Here is a 27,443-nt window from a genome sequence, read left to right as displayed (position 1 = left end):
GAGTAAATCAGAAAACAAAGATGGCAGCACTCTTAATAGTGTGTGTGCGTGTGTGCGTGCATGTGTTTGTGCATTTATGTATGTCTCTATTCTTCCTCTCACAGATGCATTAAACATCCCCCCTGAGAAGCCGGAACCCCCTGCCTTCCTCAGGCTGATCTCTCTGCAGAACGCTGACGGCTCCTGGAACCTCAGCTCAGGCTTGGCCTCTGTCCTGGGAATATCTGAGAAGGAGCTGGAGGCAAAGAAGCCTAAAGCGGTACATACTGATAATACAAATAGCAATAATGTTATATAGAGCTGGCAAGTTACTGTACGTAGCACTTAGTCCACAGGGACCGAGAATATCAGAGAAGATCGGCATCCAATGGTTTGGTTCCTGAGGAGAGAGAGAGGTCAAGGGACTAACTCAAGGTCAGAGCTGACCGTGCATCTGAAGGCGATCTCCAGGGAAGATTTATTGGGAAGAGAATATAGAGAAATAGAAAGATGGGGAAATACTCTCTCCTCCCACATCACCTTTTCTCCTCATTAAACAGAATAAAGAGAAGGTGCTAAATAGCGCTCATGGATAATACACACAAAATTAGTGCCCGTGATCAAAAATATAATTATAAAGAACACAAAGAAACTCAATATATTGAGGTAGGCAGCCGAATAATACTGACTGAACAAAGTCAGAACACAATACAATGAGAAAAAATACAGACCGGCGCCTTGCAAGATATAGTCCAGTGAAAGTCCAGATGTACTGGTAGGGGTTAAACTCCTTAAGGTGGTCTAGTCCCATTCATCCGGATCGACTTGGTGGCTCCGTAGATAACGCCCGTGAAATGTGGGGTTAAACACAAAGAGATATCATAGTGTACAGTATACTGCTAAATTATACAAACAAACACACAACTCAGACTAACATCACTAACTGACAAACAAATAACTTTAACAACACATAACATGTAACACAAACAAACAAGGCTGAAAAAACAATTAAACTGATTTATTAAAACATGAAATGGACACTCCGTTCCATAAAAAGGAGAAGTAGGCCTGTTGAAGATGATGTGGTGGTTAAAACCAGAATCCTACTTACAACAGTGCAGATAAATACAAGCAAGTAAGTCCCATTTAGACAGAGTCTCTCCTGTTATCCTCCCTCAGCGTGCTGACGTCTGCAGACCCGCTCTCACACTACACAGGCACACGCGGGGAAAAGCGCCAACTATTCCAACTTCTCTCTACTTAGTTTATAGAACTTCTACTATATTTAAACACTGCTAGATATTGTATGTAGCCCTGGTAAGAAATGGGGCTATATGTCTTTCCTCCTCCTGGTACAAGCCCTGGTAAGGGCAGGCTGCCAGGAGTTATCATGGGTTTCCCCCACATAAAGCCCTGCTCTGAGTGGTGGAAGTAGGTCACCTGACCCTGTGTGGAAGGCATAGACACAGGGGTGATACCTGCTGATGTCATGATGGGCAGGGCTGTCTCTATTTAGTGTGTGGCAGTGACAGGCAGTTCGTGTTGGATTGTCTGACTGGACAGTCAGAGTGTGTGAGCTAGCTAGGTTCCTGAGGAGTAGGTGGACCAATTCCTCTCACCCTGATTAGGGGGGAGGGAAGAGCTAGCCCCACCCTGAGTGCCTGTTTCTTCTACACTTTGACACTGCAAACCATGGGAGCTAGTAAAAAAAAAGCAGTATTATTCTTGACATAGATCTTAGTGATGGAGACATTTACTGCCAAAGCAAGGAGGGAGCACCCCCATGCAAGCAGCATATGTTATCTATGCCAGGCTCAATAAACAAAGACCATGGGGCAACTTTTGAGTTGGGTTACGCATCTGGGGTGGCTGACAATGCATGGCTGGAAATAATCCCTGGGGGGCACTGGCTGTGCCATTTTTCAAGCTAAACTTGTAGAATACGTAAAGGAGAAGCCATGCTCACTGCTGACTGGCACCACTGGAGTTGACAACTTGGGGTCTCTGGTGACATATCTTTTTAATGTATTTTGTACATTTTTTCATTATCATCTATTCCAATCGTTTTTATAATTGATTTTATCATTTATTTTGGAAATGCCATGACTATGCTATGTCCTGCGCCACTGAAAGTTGTCTATTGGCAGAAGGTGGGATAGGGCTAACAGAACCCAAGACATAGTATAGTCCCGTGCCCCTATGACTTGTGGAGGACCCTCCTGTGTAAGTAGGCTCCACCACCCTCTCGTAGGTCAAAATTATATTTTTCACACCCCCTTTGGGCACAGGACTATGCCATGTTCTGCTGGGCCCCAAGTATAACTGCAAGTGAAAACAAGTTACATTTGTGAAATGCCAAATCCAAAACACTACGGAAAGTGCCCGTCCTTAGATTGTACCTTCAAAAGGTTTTGTGATCTTTGGTAAAAGAACATATGTGGCACGTTGGAGACTTCAAACACAGCATCAGTTTGGTGTGTATATTTTCCCTGTCTCTTATGAGTTCATCTTGTTTGGACGGTGATCTTGTAATACTAAGACTGTGTGTGGATAATACTGTCACTTCCATCAACATTTTCTCTTGCTCCTCCCCAGAGCGTTGATGCATCAGTGTGGGCGACGCTCCTTGCTGTGCTCTGGCTTCACGCCTCCTGTCCAGAGCAGAGAGATGAGTGGGAGCTACTGGAGGGGAAAGCTGTGTCATGGATAAAGTCCAGAGCAGGTGAGAAGAAGGTGTGAGGGTTAGAGGAGGAGGGCAGGAAAAAGAGAGACAGTGAGTAGAGGGGAAGTTACTGAGGGAATGCTGTGTAATGGATAAAGTCCAGAGCAGGTGAGAAGAAGAAGGTGTGAGGGTTAGAGGAGGAGAGCAGGAAAAAGAGAGGCAGTGAGTAGAGGGAGAGTTACTGGGGGAAAGCTGTGTCATTGATCAAGTCCAGAGCAGGTGAGAAGGAGAAGAAGGTGTGAGGGTTAGAGGAGGAGGGCAGGAAAAAGAGAGACAGTGAGTAGAGGGGCAGTTACTGAGGGGGGGGGAAGCTGTGTCATGGATATAGTGCAGGGCAGGTAAAGAATGGGCACGGAAGAGAAAGTGGAACTGACAGGAGAGAGAAAGATGAAAAGGAAACGGAGGGGGAGATAGGGAACCTTTGGGCCCTGAAATGAGTAGTAAACGTGTGGATGCCACATGCTAAGCAATGCTGTCCGCTGTACTTCTCTGTGACTACCACATGGCTCCAGATCTGTGGGACAAATGGCGGCAGATTCAGTTCTTTCACTCCCATAGGATGGAGCCCATTGGTTGACGCCTCCGTTCCTCCCGTACTCGTTTTATTGCAGCGCGAGGCCATTTATCCGTTAGTAACGCTGCGTGTCCCTTTCCCCAGGCTCCTCCCTGAGTGACTGTGTCAGAGCGGGCAATGCGCTGCTGAAATCTTCCGTGGAGCCGAAGATATTTGGCCTGTGAGGACGGACAGACGCGGGACAATAAGAAGAAACCTTTGCACCTTAAATATGGGGGAATCCCAAGTCCTTTGTACTATAATTCTGTTCTTTCTCCTTAACCCTTTCACTGGCAGAGAGAGGAGGGTTACTCCCAATCTCCGCTCTAACCTGGTTCCGCCGTCTCGCTGCCACCTCACCTACACTTTCACACGCTGAAATCACCTCTTATACCCATTCAGTGCCAGTGAGACCGGGCCCTGGCAACGAATGTGTTAATAAACAACACAAAGAGCAAGAAAATAAAGGATTCCTCATTTTCACTCCGACTCCACATTTATGGGTTTACAAAAAGTAGAAAATGTATCCAAGTGTGGAGATATATTACTTCCTATAGTACTGAGAAATGTATACAGGTGTGGAGATATATTACTTCCTATAGTACTGAGAAATGTATACAGGTGTGGAGATATATTACTTCCTATAGTACTGAGAAATGTATACAGGTGGGGAGATATATTACTTCCTATAGTACTGAGAAATGTATACAGGTGTGGAGATATATTACTTCCTATAGTACTGAGAAATGTATACAGGTGGGGAGATATATTACTTCCTATAGTACTGAGAAATGTATACAGGTGTGGAGATATATTACTTCCTATAGTACTGAGAAATGTATACAGGTGTGGAGACATATTACTTCCTATAGTACTGAGAAATGTATACAGGTGTGGAGACATATTACTTCCTATAGTACTGAGAAATGTATACAGGTGTGGAGACATATTACTTCCTATAGTACTGAGAAATGTATACAGGTGTGGAGACATATTACTTCCTATAGTACTGAGAAATGTATACAGGTGTGGAGATATATTACTTCCTATAGTACTGAGAAATGTATACAGGTGTGGAGATATATTACTTCCTATAGTACTGAGAAATGTATACAGGTGTGGAGATATATTACTTCCTATAGTACTGAGAAATGTATACAGGTGTGGAGATATATTACTTCCTATAGTACTGAGAAATGTATACAGGTGGGGAGATATATTACTTACTATAGTACTGAGAAATGTATACAGGTGTGGAGATATATTACTTCCTATAGTACTGAGAAATGTATACAGGTGTGGAGATATATTACTTCCTATAGTACTGAGAAATGTATACAGGTGGGGAGATATATTACTTACTATAGTACTGAGAAATGTATACAGGTGTGGAGATATATTACTTCCTATAGTACTGAGAAATGTATACAGGTGTGGAGACATATTACTTCCTATAGTACTGAGAAATGTATACAGGTGTGGAGATATATTACTTCCTATAGTACTGAGAAATGTATACAGGTGTGGAGATATATTACTTCCTATAGTACTGAGAAATGTATACAGGTGTGGAGATATATTACTTCCTATAGTACTGAGAAATGTATACAGGTGTGGAGATATATTACTTCCTATAGTACTGAGAAATGTATACAGGTGTGGAGATATATTACTTCCTATAGTACTGAGAAATGTACAGATCTGAGTATAAGATCCAGTCACCTGTCAGATAGAAGACTGGTTCTGCTCAGCTTACTGTCTGCTGAAAAGGACCATCTATAACGTCTGATTAGCACCGGCATAACATACAGTTCTAGTATAAAGGAAAGCGCAGTAAGGTGCATGTTAGCGGTCACGTGAGTATAGAGCATATGTTTATATACACTTCGTATAGATTAAATTACTAAAATTAGAGCAATACCCTCATATTGTCTGCCAGGCTGCCATATATAAATACTGGGGGTGATTACATGAGTTATCACTCGCACTGTGTTAGATTAACCAGTATAATCAGAAAAATTATATTTACAGAAGTTTATGCTGGACGGCTTACTCTTTCACCCATGATCACAGATAATATCTATATCTTTATGAGAATAATCAGCATAGTGAAGCCAAACATTATCTTTAAAAGTTAGAAAATTAACCCTACATTAAAAGCCCCTGTAAATGCATTAATGCTACCACCATCACCCAAAAAACAAAGTAAATAATAACACACCGATACCCACAGAACAAAACAACGGGCTCGCTGGGTAAATTACATCATCAAAATAAACATAATAGGCAGAAATCCCTGTATAGTGGTGGTAGCAAATAATGTCCCTAATCTGAACTAGTAAATGGATGAATAGACGGAGCTGTATAGCACAGTATGGCTTCCGCTGATATGGGTTCCTCTCCAGCAGCGAGATTCTGCCCATTGCACATGGACGCCCAGCGCGTATTACGCCAAAGAGGATCGTCTTCTTCCGGTGCCGTCGGCGCATGTTCCATTTGGATTTTTTTTAATTCCACAAATAGAATCCGGATGTCTCATTTATAACAATAAAAACACAAATATAAGTGCCAGACTCACAATGATTTAAAATCGTATAAAAGAACTATATGCGAATCCTTTGTTAAGACTTTAATGCTTATCAAAAGATTCATTAATTGTCTCTCTTTAATAATGCTGTATCCAAGTCACCCGGGCAGGGGCGTAGCTGCATCCCGGAGGCCCCCACTCTTGGGGTGATGATGAGGGGGAGAGGTGATGGTGATGATGGAGATGATGAGGGGGAGAGGGAGAGATGATTGATTATGAGGAGGGGGGAGGTGATGATTAGGGGGAGAATTGATGATGATGGGGAGAGGTGATGGTGATGAGGAGAGGGAGAGATGATTGATTATGAGGAGGGGAGAGGTGATGGTGATGATGAGGGGGAGAGGAGGGAGAGATGATTGATTATGAGGAGAGATGAGTATAACGGGGGGAGATGATAATGATGGAGAGGGAGGGATGATGAGAGAGAATGGGGAAGGAAGATAGAAATGGCAGTCAGTATTAATGAGGCCCTGAAATGTTATTTTGCCCGGGGGCCCGCTCATGTCTAGGTACATCACTGCACCCCTTTGTGCCCAAGGGAAAGGTCAATTTCACAAAATGTTAAACAATCAACATCTCCTTTATGAAAATGATGGTCATGTTTAGACATTGGGGTATAATGAACTCGTTCCAAACTTGTAATCCTCACATCATTTTTTTAATGTCTTGCCAACATATTTTTTATCACACGTGTAATCAAATAAATGACTTTCAACAGTTGAAACTGCGCACACTGAAGCGATTGTTTCTATGGGGGCTCCAAAATATGTTTGTGGACTTACTATATTTACAACGAAACAAGAGACACAGCGCACCGGAAGTGAATGGCAGATAGTTGTAATAAAAACACACAAACGTATAGCTTATAATTAATATAGAAAGTTGGCTCCATGATGTCCCAGTGAGAGCTGAGAAGACCCATTGATGTAATTCTGCACCAGATCCTCGGACTCTGAGCTCGTAGCACTGGATCCGTGGAGGCTACACAGCTGATCTGATGACGTATGGATGCTCCTGCATGATGACGTATGGACGCTCCTATGTGATGATGTATGGACACTCCTGCATGAGGACATATGCTATATAAGTGACAAGACCTCTTTCCTATATTTACAAGCCTGCTGTGTTTTCTTTAACTTTAAAATCTTGGCTCGTATGAATCTTCTACTTACAAGAAGTAAGTGAAGAGTCAGCGTTTAGCAGGATAATGGAGAATCAGCATTGATCAGGAAAGCAGGATTGGATATGTTCTTGTTCAGAGTTGTGGTCATGTAAAAAAATATATCAAGAGAAGACCATAGTGTGGACCAATTGGCACAGGTTTATAAAGTAAAAAACATAAGAAATGTACTCACAATATGTACATCAAGTGTAGACACATAAAGGTATCTTTTGCGGCGGGGTGAGAGTCTGGTCTTTCAGTGTGAAACCTCCTCGATCTGTCCGTGGTAACCGGCGTCTGACGTCACATCCTTCTGAGACGGACTGCTTCCGGTACAGCGGAGGAGAGGAGCGGATGGTAAGGCGGCACAAAAAGACTCTTCACCACGATCTTGGAACAGGAACGGTCGCATGCGGTGTACAGGCTTAGCTCTTCGCGTTTCGCTGATCTCACAGTCAGCTTCCTCAGGAGCAATATCTCCTGAGGAAGCTGACTGTGAGATCAGCGAAACGCGTAGAGCTAAGCCTGTACACCGCATGCGACCGTTCCTGTTCCAAGATCGTGGTGAAGAGTCTTTTTGTGCCACCTTACCATCCGCTCCTGTCCTCGCAGTCCGTCTCAGAAGGATGTGACGTCAGACGCCGGTTACCACGGACAGATCGAGGAGGTTTCACACTGAAAGACCAGACTCTCACCCCGCCGCAAAAGATACCTTTATGTGTCTACACTTGATGTACATATTGTGAGTACATTTCTTATGTTTTTTACTTTATAAACCTGTGCCAATTGGTCCACACTATGGTCTTCTCTTGATATATTTTTTTACATGACCACAACTCTGAACAAGAACATATCCAATCCTGCTTTCCTGATCAATGCTGATTCTCCATTATCCTGCTAAACGCTGACTCTTCACTTACTTCTTGTAAGTAGAAGATTCATATGAGCCAAGATTTTAATAAGTCATCATTGTGTGATTTTATTACACTATTATTGAGTTTCTTTTTTGGGGTGTTCCTGAATATCGCTGCCATCACAATTTGAATATCTACTACTGCTTATGAGGGAATTCGTACAAATTTCCCTGTGAAGGTTGAGAATTTTTTTGAACACCTTACATATTATTGCCTGTATTCACTATACTGTGTCTTAGCGCCTTCTAAATCACTTGGGTTAACTTTTCTTTAACTTTGTCAGAGAGTCTCCAGGCTGTGCAAGATCCTTCCGATAAGGTTTTCAGAGACCATCATCTTCTTTTAATAAATGCCAGTGCAGTGCTGATCTCAAATGACTGTGAGAGTGAAGATTAGCATCGTACAGATGTAGCAAACATAACTGTCCCTGGCACCAGGGGATTAATGCTGCGAGAGTGTAATCCGGAAGCATGGCGCCCCGCAGCGCTGACGCGGAAGACACTATATCCGGAGCTGCGGCTTTATGCTTTAACCGCGGCTCCGGAACTGTAAGTCTCGTTGCATCTGTACGTAACAATAAATCTTATCATTTTATCAGTCACATAGTAAATGTCTATCTGCTAACAGTGTTTCCCTATCCATGTGTTTGGCTCTCTGATATGCTCTATCAATATCCATTACATCAGGGGAGCTCGAATCTGGTCCTCAAGTTCCCCGAATAGGTCAGGTTTTCACGATATACCTGCTTCAGCACAGGTACTGTAGCTCAATCTGTCCCTGCTTCATCATAGGTGGCTCAATCTGTCCCTGCTTCAGCACAGCTGGCTCAGTCTTTGACTGATCCTCTTATTGAGTCACTTGTACTGAAGCTAATATATCCTGAAAACCTGACCTGTTAGGGGGGGGCTTGAGGACTGGAGTTGAGCCCCCCGTCATTATATTACAGCCTCTACCCAAGAAATATTACTTCAGCTGCTTGTTACTCAAACATATTATTGGAACAGTTCCTTCTAGCTCTTATGACCTGTCCCAGGGGTGTACTCTTTGAGTGGTAGCGCCTGAGGGCTCTCAGCCATTAATAACATATTGATGGCTGTGCTTTTACAGAAGGTGTGAGTATGAATATATCCATAGCTGCCTTTTGTAATGTAAAGGTCAAGAAAACTAACAGAGGCTCTATCCACTGTATAAGTGAGTTTTACAGTGAATCTTTCCTGTTAAATGGGACTTTGAAATTCTGTCTGGCCCTTTACACAACATAAGTGTATATCATCGATATACCTAATTCACATCGAAAATAGTATATCATGAGAAATTAAACATGCAGACACAGCATCACTTCAAACAGCCCACATTGGCATATGCAGGGGCACGCCTAGCCCCCATAACTGTCCACTGTAATTCCAGGAACAAAAAATTGCATCAAAAAAATATATATTTCTGTCGAAGACTGAGGCTCTGATTGAGCCACCTGTGCTGAAGCAGGGACTGATTGAGCTGCCTGTGCTGAAGAAGGGATATCCTGAAAAACAGACCTGTTGGGAGGGTCTTGAGCACTGGAGTTGAGTACTCCAATCCTATCAATCCTAGAATCCCCCCCAAAAGATGTCCTGCCTGTAGACCCACCTGATGCTCAATGATGGTGACGCAACATCAATCGATACCAGGTCATTTTCTTCTTTTTGTAAATAAATAAATCTCATCATGAGTGACACGTAGAGGTATTTGTTATCTTGCACTGTGGATATTCTCAATTTTATTCCTTACCCTGTCTTAAATATCTCCTCCAGAACACATCAAAACCAGCTAACTTCTGGAAGGTTATCAACAACATATTCCAGCCTCCTAACCATCAACAGCCAAGTAATATCACTAAGGGCGATATTACTCTGACAAACCCCACCGACATTGCAAATGCATTCAATGATTACTTTGTGGGGTGTGCTACTAACTTATTAGCGAAACGCAACCCGAACCACAAACCTGAATCTCACCCTGGAAGTACCCCTATAGCCCCACCCCCTCCCAACACTGCCCACAATTTTCAATTTGGCCCAGTATCCGAAGAGGAGATTACACAAGCGCTTCTCAAATTAAAACTAAGCAGCCAATGTGGACCTGACTTACTACAATCTAGGTTCCTAAGACTTGGTGCCCCAGCAATTGCCAAACCAATTGCTTCCATAGTCAACTCTATTCTGTCTGCAGGCCATATCCCTAAGACCTGGAAAGCTGCCAGAGTTGTCCCAATCTGCAAAAGTGGGGACAAAAACACTGTCTCAAACTACAGGCCAATCTCCCTTCTCCCAATCCTATCCAAAGTCATGGAAAAATGTGTCCACTCCCAATTAAGCGATTACTATAACAAGACAAATTTCCCTAGCCAATTCCAATCTGGCTTTCGCCCCAAAAACTCTACCGTACCTACCCTGCTAAAATTTTGCAATGAAATCCAGTGTGGAATGGAACGGGGTCAACTCACTGGTGTAGTATTCCTAGATTTTGCAAAGGCTTTTGATACTGTTGATCATGCTATCCTGCTTAACAAACTCCAGAGCTCTGGAATAGGGAAGCATGCTTTAAACTGGTTTCTGTCCTACCTATCAGGTAGATCCCAACATGTGTCCATCTCTGGCTCTAACTCTAACCTCCTGAATATCACCTGTGGCATCCCGCAAGGCTCTGTTCTGGGGCCCCTACTCTTCTCAGTGTTCATCAATGATCTTTCCTCAGCTTGTCAGGAAGCCTCAATACACATGTATGCAGATGACACAATCCTATATGCACACAGCCATAGCCTCCCCGACCTTGAACACATACTTCAGTCTGACTTTTTCAGACTCGAAAACTGGATTTCCCAAAACAAACTGTTTTTAAACACTGACCAGACTGTAACAATGGTGTTTGGGACCAAGACTAAATTTTTAATGCTTCCAGCGACTGAGCTCCAGATTACAACCAACACTAACATCACCCTAACTCCTGTTACTAGTTTTCAATACCTGGGCATATGGTTTGACTCCCACTTAACATTCGGGATGCACATTGATACCCTGACAACCAAGACCTATGCCAAACTAGGGGTACTTTACAGGAACAAATTCTCCCTAAGTCTCCTGGTCAGAAAACGTATCGCACAGCAGATGCTAATGCCAATTATTGACTATGGAGACATAGTATATGGCTTGGCACCTCAAACCCACCTTAGCAAACTTGACACCCTCTACAATTCAATTTGTTGTTTTGTTCTCCAATGCAACTATAACACACATCACTGCGAAATGCTCAAAGAACTAGATTGGTCATCACTCGAGTCTAGGCGCAAAGTTCACCTTTCCTGTCTTGCCTTCAAATTATTTATGGGTAAGCTACCCAGCTACCTGAACAAGCTCCTCACCCCTACCACATGCAGCTCTTATCATCTGAGATCTGACTCCAAAAGACTGTTCATGGTCCCAAGGCTCAACAAAGTATCCGGTCGCTCCTCCTCCTCTTACCGTGCACCCCAAAACTGGAACAACCTACCGGAGACTCTCACATCCACCACCAGTCTAAGTTCTTTAAAATCTAAGGCTGTCACACATTTTAATCCGGTCTGTAACTGTTTCATACGCCCATAATATAAATTATCTTTAACTGTGCATGCAATGTCTTGTATATAATGTATACCCTGCTCATTATGTAACTTTATTTGTAACCATGTATTATTTGTCTTACTCTGTGCCCAGGACATACTTGAAAACGAGAGGTAACTCTCAATGTATTACTTCCTGGTAATTTTTTTTATAAATAAATAAATATGGCTTTGTGCTAATAAACAAGCTTATAATGTATAAGGGAGCTTCTCCCCCAAGCCCAGCTGTGCCCTGAATTGAACGCTGTGAGGCATTATTAGCTTGTGTCTCTTGGTGTCTATGTAGGAAGGTAGTTCTCTTCTCTTTTCCCTCACTTGTATTAGCTGGCACCATGTGGGTTTATTGTGTATGTAGCACCCTGGCTAAAAAGTTAAAACCCCAAACAGTCAGTCCAGGTCCCTGCAGGCAGTTTAGGGGTTAATCCTCACAACCCCAGTTTATTCTCACTAAGTTCTTACTATTATGTTACCTTTTTAAGGTCAGTTTATGATGCTGACTGGTCTCCCGGAGCTGACTGAGAGATTATTTCCTTCTAGCGAAAAAAGATAAGAAATAGCCCAGGGCACACCTGGACCTGTCTAACATAAGCATGCACATTCCATTACATTATAATCAGGGAGCGGCACAACCCTTAACACACCCAATGTCCTCAAATCTGAAAAGCGTGACGTTGTGTAAAAATACCTATTTTATTTATTGTACTTCTATGCTGGTGTCTCACACACAGTGATATTTAATGCTTTTTTCTGTTGGTGTTTCAAAGACTTTAGGGGTGTTAGTTATATGGGGGATTTAAACCTCCATGACGTACCAGTAACACCTTCCCTGCTAAGTATCTCAGGAAACAATGTGTCCCCAGAGCTGAAATTAACAAGGGTTATCTCCGGAGACCCCCTGCTTCCAGCCCGTGCTAAAAAAGGGGGACATTTAACTTGGGGTGCTCTTTTATGTGGTAGAAGACGCATCTATCCACTGCCAGTATTTTAGCCCCATTCCTAATGATGAAACTATCACTATAGGGAGTTTCTTGTGGGTCCCTATGGAAAAAAGTACAGTAAATCAGTTCCTGTGCATTCCCTTACCCATATGTGCAATAATTACAGGACACGTATATATTTTCTGTACCCTCTTAACGGCTAATGTTATACAGATCAGAGTCTATATCCGTGGCGTGTGAGTTATGTAAAAGCCTGAACCTCCGGAAACTTCTCACCTGGTAAGACAATACTTACCACTATTTTTCTCATTAGTGGAAGAATAAGAACAAACATCTCTTCAATTTGGAGATTTTTTTCCTTTTGCTTCACGTTTTGTAATGGCTTCTAATTTCTACACAGGTTTCAAATTCTGCGGTGGAATATTGGACATTTTCAGCCATTTCTGGATTTTCCAACGCCCTCCTCAAATGTTAAAACTTGTACTAGACGGACATCCCACAGGGAAGACACAATGTGAGAATATGATCGGTAAATGTTTTATTTTATAACTTATTCAGTCATGCTATGATGCCAAAGCTATGAGTGAATATATTAATGTGTATTTTATAGTGTATTCAACTAGGACATTTCTATATTTTTAACTGCATTGTGGGATGAGCGATTAAACTTACCGGTAATACTAAAAAGATTCATAACACAGGATTACAACACAGGAGAAAACAGCATTTGAAATGCCATTAATTTGTGCATTGTGTCATCAAATTGTCCAAGTATTCTCAAACTTTTTTTAAAGGAATTTGGAGCCTCAGTATAACCCGGGGAACCCCGTACAAACGGAGTCAGGTGTTTTAAACATACTCGTTTTAAAAATAAATCCACTTGTTATCATTATCAAGACGGGTAATTTTCTACAGACATTTCATCGCCTAGTCTTAGATGATTTCGAGAAACTTTTAACTAATGATGTAAAATCTAAACCAAATCTTAATAAAAAAAGAATATATGGCCTTAAAAACAATTAGAAGAAAAAATGGATGTCGTTAAACAAGATGATCAGATTAGAGGTACGGTGATTATGACTGGAGAGTATTATTTTAATGGAAGCATCAAGGAATCTCAATGATAGAGAAACCTATGTTCTCCTTAAAAAGGACCCTACAAAACAATAACTATCAGAACAGGAGGGTAAGGACTTGGGAATTCTCGATAAGACCAAATTCATTTTTGTGTGCAATAGATACCTAAAACTCACAATATTTAATTTTTTCGTCTAAAATACACAAGAATATACAGGAGCCACCTGGGAGACCTATTATCTCAGGAATTAACTCTCATCTCGAATTTGTAACAATATCTTGATTATTTTGTACAAGAATAATGTATGTGCCAGCCCTCCCCCCTCATCTCAAAGATTCCACTGAGGTATTCAATATTTTTCAGGGCCTACAGTGGAAACATAATTATCTATGGGTGACATGCGATGTTTCTTCACTTTACACCAGCATTGAACAAGACAAGGGGTGTGCAGCAATTAAAAAGTGGCTTAATAAAGCAAATCTTTTAAAACAAGAACAAATTACGTGTATTATTGATTGTATCAAGTTTATACTTGAACATAACCACTTTTGGTTTAACAATTATATCTTCTTGTAGGTATGTGGCACTGCCATGGGAACAAGTTTCACACCAAGTTATGCCAATATTTTTATGGGCACATGGGAGGATGAGTTCATCTACAACAACAACCCCGTTGGTGTGAACCTGTTCTGATGGCGGTGCTAAATCAATGACATCATTTTTATTTGGGGTGGTGATGAGGCCACACTGAAGGAGTTTTTCTTTATATGAAAAATAACGATTTGAATCTTGACTTCACATATACTTCAAAAAAGTTTTATAAAAACTGCTCAACTTTATATTATGTAGTCCTAATTGTGGAAGGGTAGGTGCAAAGGAGGTAAAATTGTATATATAACACAGAGAGAACTCAAAAGAAATGGGTCCAAAGCACCCCACTATTTGCACTCGTTACCAGATAATAATTGTATGCTCCTTAATGCCAGATAGTCAGATCCCTTGAACAGGGAGCTGTGAGCGACGAAAAAACAAAAAAGTTTTATTACATATATTATTTATACACTAAAGAGTTAAAAATATATAAAATTCACCACAGAGGAGTGGTGGAGAGGAGAGAAGGGATATTTGTCTGAATTACTATATTAGTGTCGATAGTCAGAGAATATCCCTGTCTTCCCCTGCGGTTACTGTGTTCATGCGATATCCACTGACTATTAACAGTGGGATTGTAAATGCATTCATTTGCAATTAGGTAGTGTGAGTAGCAGTCTATTGTTGTATGTTAACAGTATAAAGTGTATATCAAACTACGATTTTCCCTCACTAGGACAGCTTTATTGCCCAAAATCGAGGTAAGTTGTTTAACCCTGTCTCATCATATGATATGATATGATATACTCATCATAAGGCCAGTATTGACTTTTTAGATTTAAATTTATATATTGAAGACAATGCTGGAAAAATTAAAACCTTCTTTAAGACAGTTGGCACCAATAATTTTATTTTAAATTCAAGTTGGCACCACAGAAAGTGGATTGAGACTATACCTTATGGTCAATTTAGACGTATACTCAAAAATTGTACTGATATTAATGTATATAATGACCAGACCACTATACTGAAAAGAAAGTTTATTGAAAGGAATTACTCTAAAGAAAATATTCAAATGGCGAAAGAGAAGGGGGGGGCTTTTGGATAGAAAAATCATCCTACAAGATTCAAGAATTAGAAATAGAAACAAAGCAGAAGTAAATTTTGTGCCATTTATCTCAGTTTAACCGGGCTTCATATAAAATTAAGAATGATATTAAGAAACATTGGAATATTCCCCTGAAAGATGATATTCTGGCACAATATTCACCAGAGAATCCCCGTGTCATTTTTACCAAAGCACCAAACTTGAAAAGTAAGCTAGCCCCAAGTGTATTTAGTGAGGGTCTCACTAATAAAGCTGACACTTGCCTAGGGACTCAACCAAAAGGTTTCTTTCCATGTTCCAAGTGTAAAGCGTGTACACCTGGTGTGAAAACGGCTAACTTTAAATCAGAGAAGAGTGGCGAGCGTTTTGATATTAAGGAATTTATCAATTGTAAGACGGATTTTGTAATCTACCTCCTACGTTGCCCCTGTGCTAATGAATACATTAGGATGATGACTAGGACGTTGCGTAGTAGGGTTGTAGAACACCCTCATAACATCAGTATAGGGCCAGAAGGTCAATGCCCCACTCCATTATAAACAACGCTGATCCCGCGGGAACTACATTTGTTGCATTAGAACATGTTCCTCCAAATTGGAGAGGTGGCGAACGACGTTGAACCTGGTCCCAAAGGGAAACCTTCCGGATTTTCCCATTAGGAACTCTGCAACCTGTAGGTTTAAACATTGACACTGGCCTAAGTCATTTTATTGTTTAATTGGGTTTTAATGAATTTAATTATACTTCTCTCCAGTCTTCCCTGCGCCAATCTTATCCATCATTTTGGGGCTTAATTGGATTGATTTATATTCACTATGTTTTTATTTTTTTATTACTTAGTTTTATGTCCTTGGGTGTTTATAAACTGTTTCTTGTTTTATAACTAGTTTGCTAATATATTATACTTTAGCCTAATATGTGTCCATTGCTTCCATTCTCGGTGTCTTATCTCCCCTTCTCATTCCTTTAGATCTCTTACACTAGTGTCCACTGTTCTTTGTCATCTTTGTTCTAGAGTTGTGGATAGTGTTCATTGTCCACGATGCGTTGTCGATAAAGTTTTGTTTGTTGTCAATAATAGCATAATTCTTCGTCATGACATGCCAGTTATAAGCACCATGACTAACAACGCTTACGTCAATCACCCTCTTCTCTTGTATGAGTAAAAACACTTCAGATTTTATCAACACATTTAAAACGAAGCTGATCAGAAATATTCAGCAAACCTCTCAGCGGCCCAAAAACATTGTAGTTTATTTTCAGGCTCCGTGGAAGCAGGGTGCCTCAAGGTGTTAACTTAGAAGATGGTCTCACTGCCTCCAGGGGGTTTCTGATAGAGAAAATCTGTTATTGTGGGGGATATCCAGAGAGATTTCCTGTGAACTGTCATTATCTGTGGACAGATTGATGCACTGTAAGCCCGAGGTAATGGCGTATTAGAGATGCTTGCTTCACTTGAGCTCATCTCGTGGGACAACAAACATTGCACACTTTATGATGAGTACAATATGCCGTATGCCAGGGATGGTTTCTTTTCCGTGAACAACAGCTTTGAAAACCTAATAAAGGTTTCCGTAGGGATTATTAGGATCTGGCAGGGCAAACATCACATTTCATACATTTAAAAGTAACATTTCTGTCTATACAGTATAGAATGACTGTGGCTCTGCTCTTGGGAGAGAAGTCTTCAATATGTTAAATTGCTGGAGGAATGTACAGTAGTACGAACATGTCTAGGAATATGGCCCAGAACATAACAAGTTGTTAAGTCGTCTCTCATTCTGTGCTATTCTTCTTCTTTCATTTAGGAAGAAAAGATAATAACCTCCTTATAATTACAAATATAATGATGGCTATTATAATATATTTTATAGGTGTAAGATCTCGAAGGATGGAAGATAAACCACCATGGCTATCACCGAGTTTCGATATTACACTGCCTATAGAAGGAAACATTTTCTGTAAAGACTTACCCAAGAATTTTAACCACGAAGGGAAATCCCTTTTATGTAGATCAACACACAATAAGGCAATATGCAGGCGCTGTACTAATATATTTATAATCTCGTGCGTGGAACCCAGCGTGGTTCTTATTTTCTTTCATTGTGCCAGGAAGGCAGACGTGTGGTATTTGCAATTCTACGAAAGGAACGTTAAACACTAAAACATTTCTAGGAATAATATAATATAATGTCACAAACGGCAAAACATTTCCATGTAATCATCACATTCGCAACAAACTGTCCGAATGTTGCAAAACCAAAAATAACCGACACGGCTAATTATTCTCAAGAAGGCCCTGATGTGTGAGCAGCTATACTGACACGTGGGTACCGGGGAACACCGATCACAAATCTACTGCACAGTGAATAATTATTACTGCCACCTACAGATTGTTGTAGTGTTGTTTGTTACCAAGGTTACCAATTTATTTTCAGTTTAAATACTTAATTTCTCTGAAACGGTTAAAGGCAAATGGTCTGAAAAATGTCATACAAATTGCAAAATAATAGAATTAATGTTTTGTATGAAAAATCCGGTGAGGTAACTGCCTAATTTTTTTTTTATCCCTTCAAAGCGCAAAACAACAATTATTCCCGGATGGGGGCTGCACCGATGGTAGAAACTCGTGGCAGATCTGAGTTCGGACGGCAGAAAGGTGCCCTCTACATTTCATCAGAATCGATCAGGCGTTTGGTCTGTGGAGAGAGAACACGAACAAAAGTGCAGAGAAATGAAACACACATCCAAAGTGGCCACAGTGTTGAGTTCATGTCTTTGCTTCGCTCACTCATCCAATCAACATCACTGGTATTGTCTGCCCCGATGACTGAGTTGTTGTCCGTGACTGGGTTTGAACCTGTGATCTTCATTATACTGAGATGGTAAAGGCAGAACGCAGGAGACTTAGGAAATTTAGGGGCTTGTTCAATATAGGACAAACCAAGAGGAGAAAAAGGAATCCCAATGTTTGGTACTTAAACTCCCAGCAACCAGGGGAATATATGGAAAGCTATTAACACTTAATTGTATTACTAGACACATACAATAAAATTGGTCAGCCTGTAAACAGAGTGGGATGGGGTAATATACAGAAATAAAATGGTGTTTTGCCAAACTGATCAGTGAAATAAGTTATATAAGTCAGAAGGGCAGATAATATAACTGTCTGCTATTTAGAATGCCAGTATACTGTATTGGGTTACAGGTGTGCTGTTGCTAGTGGCAGGAAACCACAGTACTCCCATTGGATACTCCTATACTGTATTTCTAGTGCTCCCAAAAGGTTACAACGTTGCGGTGTATCTCACCGATATACTTGGCTTTGTTTGGTAGTTATTTAGGGGATTTGGGAGATAGGAACATAGAGACAGTGTAGCAAGTGTGTAGATATAATTACACTCTAACCAGGTCCGTGTAGAATCGGCGCCTCTGCCCTTCGTGCATCGTGCAGTTATGTATCTTGTTGTATCAATCTGCAGCTCTCAGTGAATCAGTGAGAGAGCACAACTGAGATAAACTGCCTAGCAACATCTATGGTGTATGCCGGCAAATTGGCAGTGCTTTGAGGCATACACGGATTAGTCGGTGTAGATCCATATTACCATTGGTGTTGGTTGTAGTTGCGTATGGATGAGTACAAAGACTAGCGAACGTAAACACTGCCTTTAGCTATATCTCTAATGCCACCATATCATCGTCTTCCTCAGAGGGGATCTATACAGGTCAGTGATTTTGTCACGGGAGACCAGTACGTTTAACACCAAAACCTTCCGGGATCACTATCACCAAGCACAGGACAAAGTCATTGAATAAACAGAGTTTATTCAGGCAGAACCAGCAAATACACAAAATACACAGGAATGGCATACACTCATCACCTGGGGGAAGACCCTAGCCTCACTAGGTGCAGGGCGCCTGCTTCAGTAGGATTACCCTGTCTGCTTCTTCTCCAGGTGTCCAAAGTGCTATTCGCTCAATAGCAACGTTGAATTTGCTGCCAGCTGTACTCTAGCTCCGTCAAGATCCAAAGATGTTCTGTTGCTCTGATCAGCAGTGCTCCTTACATAGCCCTCGTGGCTATCTTTACTATGGAGAAGGAGCCGCCGACCAACCAGAGCATGGATTGAGATGGTGCAGCCAATCCCCAGCCAGGGGCTTGGCCGGCTGCACTGGTCAGAGGAGGGGTCATGCTAATGCACTCAATACCTCCCACTGGGTAGGAGCGACAGAGCCTGCAGGGAACAAAGGCTCTCCTTGCGAAGAGCCCATCACCAGACCTGATTGTCCACTCTTCCCCACTCACCGTCTTGACACCTTTCCGCTCCCAGCCTTTGTCTCAATCCTCTCATTTCTATGGAACAGCTCAGCTAAGTGAGTTACCGAGACTGCTTCCATAGAAAGGATAACACAGAAGTACTTCACAGTTCCAAAGCCCCATTTACTTTTACAGGGCTGACACTCACTGCACATTACAGTGACTACACACAGATCACAAATAACTTCACATTACATTGCTGGCTCCCTAGACTGGGGGAATTGCTACCACAGGGAATTGTGAGGATCCGTGTGGCACCTCAGCCTCGGCGCGTAGCACGCTTACCTCAGTCCGTGGTCGGGAAGCCTTCGTTGAGGCCATTGGGATAAAGTGTATTTTGCATATAAATCCATCTTAACTCCTTTTTGAGGAGTTTAGTATCCCAGTCACCTCATCGGACACACATAGAAAACTGGTCTATCCCTATGAAGGTAAGGTGTTTTACATCACCACCATGGCAGTCGTTGACGTGCCTGGATACTGGTGTTTCAAGTTTGTTATGAATTGCGCCCACGTGTTCTAAAATGCGTCTTCTAAACTGGAGTTTACTTTTCCCCACTTACTTTTTCTTACAGGTACAGACTACCATATATATGACATCAGTGGTCTGACAGTTGATGAATCTCCCAATCTCGAAGGTACAGATGTGGTCACCTGTGCTCTCCGGCTAGCCATAGGAAAATCTGTGGCTATCTCACAGAAACGCTGCAACATTTCTATGAGATTTCTTCAGCCAGACTAATGGCCCATCAGGTTAACACAGCGCGGGTCCCTGCAGTCCCATTCAAATGCATGGGAGCCCCTCTGTGTTAATCCGATGGGCGGGGGTCTGGCTGCAGAAATCTCACAGAAATGTTGCAGCATTTCTGTGAGATAGCCACAGATTTTCCTGGGCTAGCCGGAGAGCATAGGTGACCACATCTGCACATGATTTATTCCAGTTTTGGAATGTATTTGTGTTAGATACGTGTGTATAGGCTTTACATCTGTGGCACTTATAGGAACCCATCGGTTCTGCTTGTAGCCATGTGAGTCTGGATGGTCTCTCGAAAAGACTATGGACTAGTCTGTCCCTGAGATTCTTGGACCTTCTTAGTGGTGACTGATAGGTATTTGGGGAGCACCTCTCTAAGGTCATCATCAGCCAACAGAACATGAAAGTGTATAGTATATTGGTGGCTATGTACCATTGGCTGTTGTATGTGCCTATGAAACGAATAATTGTATTCATCTGAGGTGCTGGCCTTGTGTCTGTCAGAATGTGATCTCTCATGGTATGTTTTGCTCTTATGTAGGCTTTATTAATGAGCTTGTTGCTATACACTCTTTCGTTTTCATCAGGCTTGCATGTTTCTTGAACACTTCTTCTGTGGAGCAGTACCTCTGAACTCATAGAAACTGTCCCACAGGAATGCCTCCAATGAGAGAGTTGGGCTGATTGGCTCTCCAGACACTATTGGTGGCTGTTTCTTTACGGTGTAGGGCTGTGAAGAGAATGTTTTTAGGTTCACTCAGAATTTTGACATCCAAAAACATAATGCTTTCTCTGTTGATGTCCATGGTTAGTTTGAGGTTATGGGTATTGTTATTAAGAACCCCTATAAACTCTTTAAGAAGTCCTGTACTGCATGACCAGAGCATGAGCACATCGTCAATGAATCTCACCCACATAGATATATATGTGGCATACTTGTCATTGTCATCTGAAAAGACTGTCTGAGCCTCAGACCACCCTATGTATCGGTTAGCATAAGATGGTGCACATTTTGTGCCCATCGCTGTCCCTTGTACTTGATGATAGATCTTGTGATCGAAGAGGAAATTATTCTAAGTACAAAGTCAAGAAGCTTCAGCGTGAATTGGTTATGTGCATAGAACTGTCTATCTCTAGTGTCCAAGAAATCAGAAATTAGTTTAATCCTATTATGAATATTTGTGTACCAGGGTGTCCCTCTTACATCCGTAGGGGACGTCCTAGCTATGTAAAATAGCGGGACTACAACTCCAAGAAGCCCGGGGCGGAACTCCTATCACATGGGCCATTACAGCCAATCAGAAGTGTGGCCATAGTAACACACAGCAGAGGGAGGATTGGGAAGGTGCGGCCATCTTAGGTATGGGCGATGTGTTTAGCGCGGGGGCGGACATTTGAGATGGAGCTGCCATTTTGTGGGACAGGATGTTCTCAGTGTTCCGAGGGAGTTAAAGTTTGACAGTTGAGAGTGTCAGTTGATCCGATGCAAGGGAAGAAGGAGGTAGTGTCCGGGGAGCCTGCCAAGCTCCCGAACTAGGCCTGAAACTGCCCCTAAGACCCAAATACATCCCCCTCATCGCAGTTACATGTGTAGGGCTGACCTTAACATAGGGAGCTTCTGTTAGAGAGAGAGAGCTGCGGGATCATTGGAGCAGACCGGAGCGCAGAGGGAGGCTTCCCACTGTGGCCTGCGTGACAGACATCATTTGCGACTCTAAGGTGTGAGGGGATTGTTTTGGAGACCCCGCGACATGGGACACGGTTGCTGCGCTTGCAAAGATTGGAAGTGTTGCCTGGCTGGACCTTGAGCCAGGAAGAGTTTGTGTACCACCGAAAGGGGGAGGGCAGCGCTGCCCTCTGTTACATTTGTAGCAAGTTGCTCGCAGGAAACTGGGTTACATGTGCCCGAGCATCCCTGGTACCATTTGGGGCTAGCTACCCCTGGACTATTGCTGTTCTATTGTAATGCTGTGCATTGTGTTGTCCGTGTTATGCTTTCTATGGGACTACAGTAAAGGATATATATATATTTATTTATTTGATTGATTGAGTGTGTTAATTGAGTGTACCCTAGGTATACGAATCCTATGAGGAGTCAATCCTATTACCCAGGATCCTCATAGGTGTAGGCACCTGTGTAGAGATGTACAGGACACACAGTCGCCCCAGGCTCCCTCTGAGCGGAGGCCCAGGCCCTCTGCACATTCAACAGGTAGCACCAGTACAGTAGTAGCGGCTGATTTCCTTAGGGTGAGGGGAATACCTGTTACATGTGTGTATAGGCCCTCAACGTCTAAGTAGGCTAACAGGGTCCATTTCTCAGTTTACTGATGCCCCTGAGGAAGCAGTTTAACTGTGAAAATAGTAGGTCGGGACGTTTCTACCGCTGTGACCCCCCTGTGTTCATTGTGACATCTGTGTGCTGCTCCCCCTCTTCCCGTGGAGGCTGGCGCTGCTAGCATAGAATATCTGCCTTTGCGGAGGAGGAATCCGGATCGGAGCATCTGCGGAGGCGTCCGCGCTGTGACCCTGGGGGGGTCTCAATGCCTATTTATTACCTCTAGCATGTCATTTTAACCTAAATGTTTATTATTTTTAATTGTTATTAAAAGTAATACTTGCACTATGTCCATTTTCATTATCTCTATAAATGCACTGGAGAGGATTTCTGATCAACTCACCAGCATTAAATGAAACTGGACACCCTTTCAGCACCATTGGGGATAGGTTATCCATTGTGTCCTGAGGCTTGATGCCATGCAGGTATTCCCAAAGTCTAACCGCTGATTAAGGCCGCGCCTAAGTGTAATACATGTCTGCTTTATCCAGCTAACCTGTGAGTGCTGGTTAAAGTAAATAGGGTTTAGCACCATTAAGTGAATCTAGACCTGACACTCTTTGTCAGGCATACTGTACTATTTCCTGCTTGTGTAAAAGTGAAGAAATAGCCCGGGGCACACCCGGACCTGTCTAACATAACCATGCACATTCCCTTACATTATAATCAGGGAGCGGCACAACCCTTAACACACCCAATGTCCTCAAATCTGAAGAGCGTGACGTTGTGTATTAATACGGAAAAGAGCACCCCAAGTTAAATGTCCCCCTTTTTTCGCACGGGCTGGAAGCAGGGGGTCTCCGGAGATAACCCTTGTTAATTTCAGCTCTGGGGACACATTGTTTCCTGAGATACTTAGCAGGAACGTGTTACTGGTACGTCATGGAGGTTTAAATCCCCCATATAACTAACACCCCTAAAGTCTTTAAAACACCAGCAGAAAACAGCATTAAATATCACTGTGTGTGAGACACCAGCATAGAAGTACAATAAATAAAATAGGTATTTTTACACAACGTCACGCTCTTCAGATTTGAGGACATTGGGTGTGTTAAGGGTTGTGCCGCTCCCGGATTATAATGTAAGGGAATGTGCATGCTTATGTTAGACAGATCCAGGTATGCCCCGGGCTATTTCTTATCTTTTTTCGCTAGAAGGAAATAATCTCTCTGTCAGCTCCGGGAGACCAGTCAGCACCACACCCTGACCATAAAAAGGTAACATAATAGTAAGACCTTTGTGAGAATAGTGGGGCCTGTGAAGATTAACCCCTAAACTGCCTGCAGGGACCTGGACTGACTGTTTGTTGTTTTAACTTTTTAGCCAGGGTGCTACATACACAATAAACCCACATGGTGCCAGCTAATACAAGTGAGGGAAAAGAGAAGAAAACTACCTTCATACATAGACACCAAGAGACACAAGCTCATAATGCCTCACAGTGTTCAACTCAGGGCACAGCTGGGCTTGGGGGAGAAGCTCCCTTATGCCATATAAGCTTGTTTATTAACACAAAGCCATATTTAAGACGGGGTAAGGAATACAATTGAGAATATCCATAGTGCAGGATAACAAAAACTTCTACGTGTCACTCATGGTGAGATTTATTGGTTTACAAAAAGAAGAAAATGACCTGGTATCGATTGATGTCCCATCACCATCATTGAGCATCAGGTGGGTCTACAGGCAGGACGTCTTTTGGGGGGGATTCTAGGATTGGGGTTCTCAACTCCAGTCCAGTAACAAGCAGCTGTAGTAATATTTCTTGGGTAAGGGCTGTAATATAATGCAGGGGGGCTCAACTCCAGTCCTCAAGCCCCCCCTAACAGGTCAGGTTTTCAGGATATCCCAACTACAGTACATGTGGCTCAATCAGAGGATCAGTCGAAGACTGAGCCAGCTATGCTGAAGGGAATGATTGAGCCACCTGTGCTGAAGCAGAGACTTATTGAGTCATCTATGATGAAGCAGGAATATCGTGAAAACCTGACCTATTCTGGGGACTTGAGGACCAGAGTCGAGCTCCCCTGCTGTAATGGATATTGATAGAGCAGATCAGAGACAAACACATGGATAGGGAAACACTGTTAGCAGATAGACATTTACTATGTGACTGATAAAATGATAAGATTTATTGGTACGTACAGATGCAACGAGACTTACCGTTCCGGAGCCGCGGTTAAAGCGTAAAGCTACATCTCCGGATAGAGTGTGCGGCGACAGCGCTGCGGGGCGCCATGCTTCCGGATTACACTCTCGCTGCATTAATCCCCTGGTGCCAGGGACAGTTATGTTTGCTACATCTGTACGATGCTAATCTTCACTCTCACACAGTCATTGGAGATCAGCACTGGCATTTATTAAAAGAAGATGATGGTCTCTGAAAACCTTATCGGAAGGATCTTGCACAGCCTGGAGACTCTCTGACAAAGTTAAAGAAAACACAGCAGGCTTGTAAATATAGGAAAGAGGTCTCGTCACTTATATAGCATATGTCCTCATGGAGGAGCATCCATACGTCATCACGCAGGAGCTTCCATACGTCATCACATAGGAACATCCATACGTCATCCCACAGGAGCGTCCATACGTCATCACGCAAGAGCGTGCATACGTCATCATGCAGGAGTGTCCATACGTCATCACGCAGGAGCATCCATACGTCATCACGCAGGAGCGTCCATACGTCATCACGCAGGAGCATCCATATGTCATCACGCAAGAGCATCCATAAGCCATCACGCAGGAGCGTCCATACATCATCACGCAGGAGCATCCATATGTCATCACGCAGGAGCATCCATATGTCATCACGCAGGAGCATCCATACGTCATCACGCAAGAGTGTCCATACGTCATCACGCAGGAGCGTCCATACGTCATCACGCAGAAGCATCCATAGTCATCAGATCCGCTGTGTAGCCTCCACGGATCCAGTGCCAAGAGCTCAGAGTCCGAGGACTTGGTGCACAATTACATCAGTGGGTCTTCTCAGCTCTCACTGGGACATCATGGAGCCAACTTTTACTATTTTAATTGAGGAAATTGGAATGAAAACCCGCAGCGATGCTTCTCAGAGGTTAAGTCCATACAAGGTACAATAAAAGTAAATCTCAATATATATACGTCAGTGGGACTCTTTATATATACTGTATTGAGATTTACTTTTATTGTACCTTAGATGGACTTAACCCCAGGGAAGCATCGCGGGGGGGTTTCATTCCCACCATTTCTATTGTATGTTTCTGTTCGTCGAGTGATAGCTCCGAGGAGTCTATGATATTTGATTATATCTTTATACTAAACAATTGACCGGACTGCAACAACTACAACTAGTACCATTTTTTATTAAGGTTATTTTTTGACTGGCACAATCCGATTTTTATTCTTTCTGCTTTTTTTGATCAGATTAGAGGATTTATGGTTTCGTTTCTGCAATTACTGGTTTATACTAATATGGATCCTATTGAGGATGAGGCAACTACATCAAATATGGCTGAAGTATATACATACTGTACAATAGTGCTGACATCTATAACCGATTGAACAAAGCTGAGTATGGCTTTGATGGGACTGGAGCTATTCCCTGTGATGATCCAGCAGATTTAGCCTCACACTTCTTCCAACTTGAAAAACTCCTTATACAGGATACGCGGCTGTGGTGGGACATGACAACACTCGAGAATTATCTAAGAGTCAAAAGGATCCCGAGATGATTGCGGATAAAGAAATCCCCCACCTTTGGCTTTCAGAGCAAAGAATTTGAGGATAGCTGGTGGAAAATATTAGACGACTGCTCACGCAGACTTATGGAATTGATCGTACAGTCCAAGGTACAACAGAAAACAGCATTGGAAACAGACACTAAATCACCCCAATCAAAATTATACAAATTTGAGAATATGGAGAACTGTGCTGGTAACGATGGAAAACTTTCAAGGAACATCAGCAATGTAGAAAAAAACATCATTGCAAAGAAACAGTCAAAGTTTCAAACAGATAAAATGGACTACGACCGTAACCAAGTCTACGTTTGGCACAAGCCGGTTATGACCCCATCTAAAGGCTTTCAATGAAGACCTAACAAACATCATCAGGGTAATCAAGATAGATCATTCAATCAAATTCCAAAAAGGTCCATCTTAAAGAAGAAACATGGTGACACATCAAGCTTTGATTCTGACGCATCGAAGCCCGATCATAGAGCACATGGAGCATCCTTCTCCAGAGATACAGGAGATACAGATAGATCAAGAACCACAGAAAACCAGGACAATTCAACACAAAATAGATTCTCTACACGAGATCAGGCATGTACCATATTTCCTCGATTGTAAGACGCACCATCGATTTGGACCTTACAATCGAGGAAAATTACTTTTTCACTTACCATGTTTCAGGAGAGGTCCCATGTCAGCGGAGGACGAAGCGGGTGGCAGAAGGAGTGGTCCCACATCTGCAGATGGTTGAGATGGACAGCGGGTGGGTGTGTGGCAGCAGGACAGGTCCAAAGAATGCAGGTGAATGAAGATAAGAAGACAGCGGGCATGTGGTGGGGTGCGGCGGCAGGAGATCCTAATAGCAGGAGAGCCGAGCAGGAGCAGAGCGGCATAGGGGAATGGTTTGGGAGGTGCACACTATAACCGGAAGTCAGACCCTGGTTAACTTCCAGTGTTACAGAGTGCACCTCCCAAGCCGTTCCCATATGCCGCTCTGCTCCTGCTATTATGATCTATTAGCCGCCTCCGCCACCGCACGCCCGCTGTC

The 27,443-nt window shown here is 42.6% G+C and overlaps 1 protein-coding gene across 4 annotated transcripts in view; it reads left to right on the top strand.

Moving 5' to 3' along the window:
- The window catches only part of LOC142475204 (von Willebrand factor A domain-containing protein 5A-like), a 354,651-nt gene that overhangs the window by 197,445 nt on the left and 129,763 nt on the right, over positions 1–27,443 (top strand). For 3 of the 4 annotated variants that reach the window (XM_075581228.1, XM_075581278.1, XM_075581199.1), the window contains exons 16-18: positions 105–259; positions 2,575–2,701; positions 3,360–3,737. In XM_075581228.1, the coding sequence (XP_075437343.1) occupies positions 105–259; positions 2,575–2,701; positions 3,360–3,439 (362 nt within the window). In that variant the 3' untranslated portion in view covers positions 3,440–3,737. Of the gene's footprint in view, positions 1–104; positions 260–2,574; positions 2,702–3,359; positions 3,738–27,443 lie in introns of those variants that run through there. The other variant, XM_075581322.1, reaches the window with a different exon arrangement.

The sequence above is a fragment of the Ascaphus truei genome, chromosome 1 (assembly GCF_040206685.1).
Source record: "Ascaphus truei isolate aAscTru1 chromosome 1, aAscTru1.hap1, whole genome shotgun sequence".
Classification (NCBI taxonomy): domain Eukaryota; kingdom Metazoa; phylum Chordata; class Amphibia; order Anura; family Ascaphidae; genus Ascaphus; species Ascaphus truei.
This window is presented reverse-complemented; position numbering and strand designations above follow the sequence as displayed.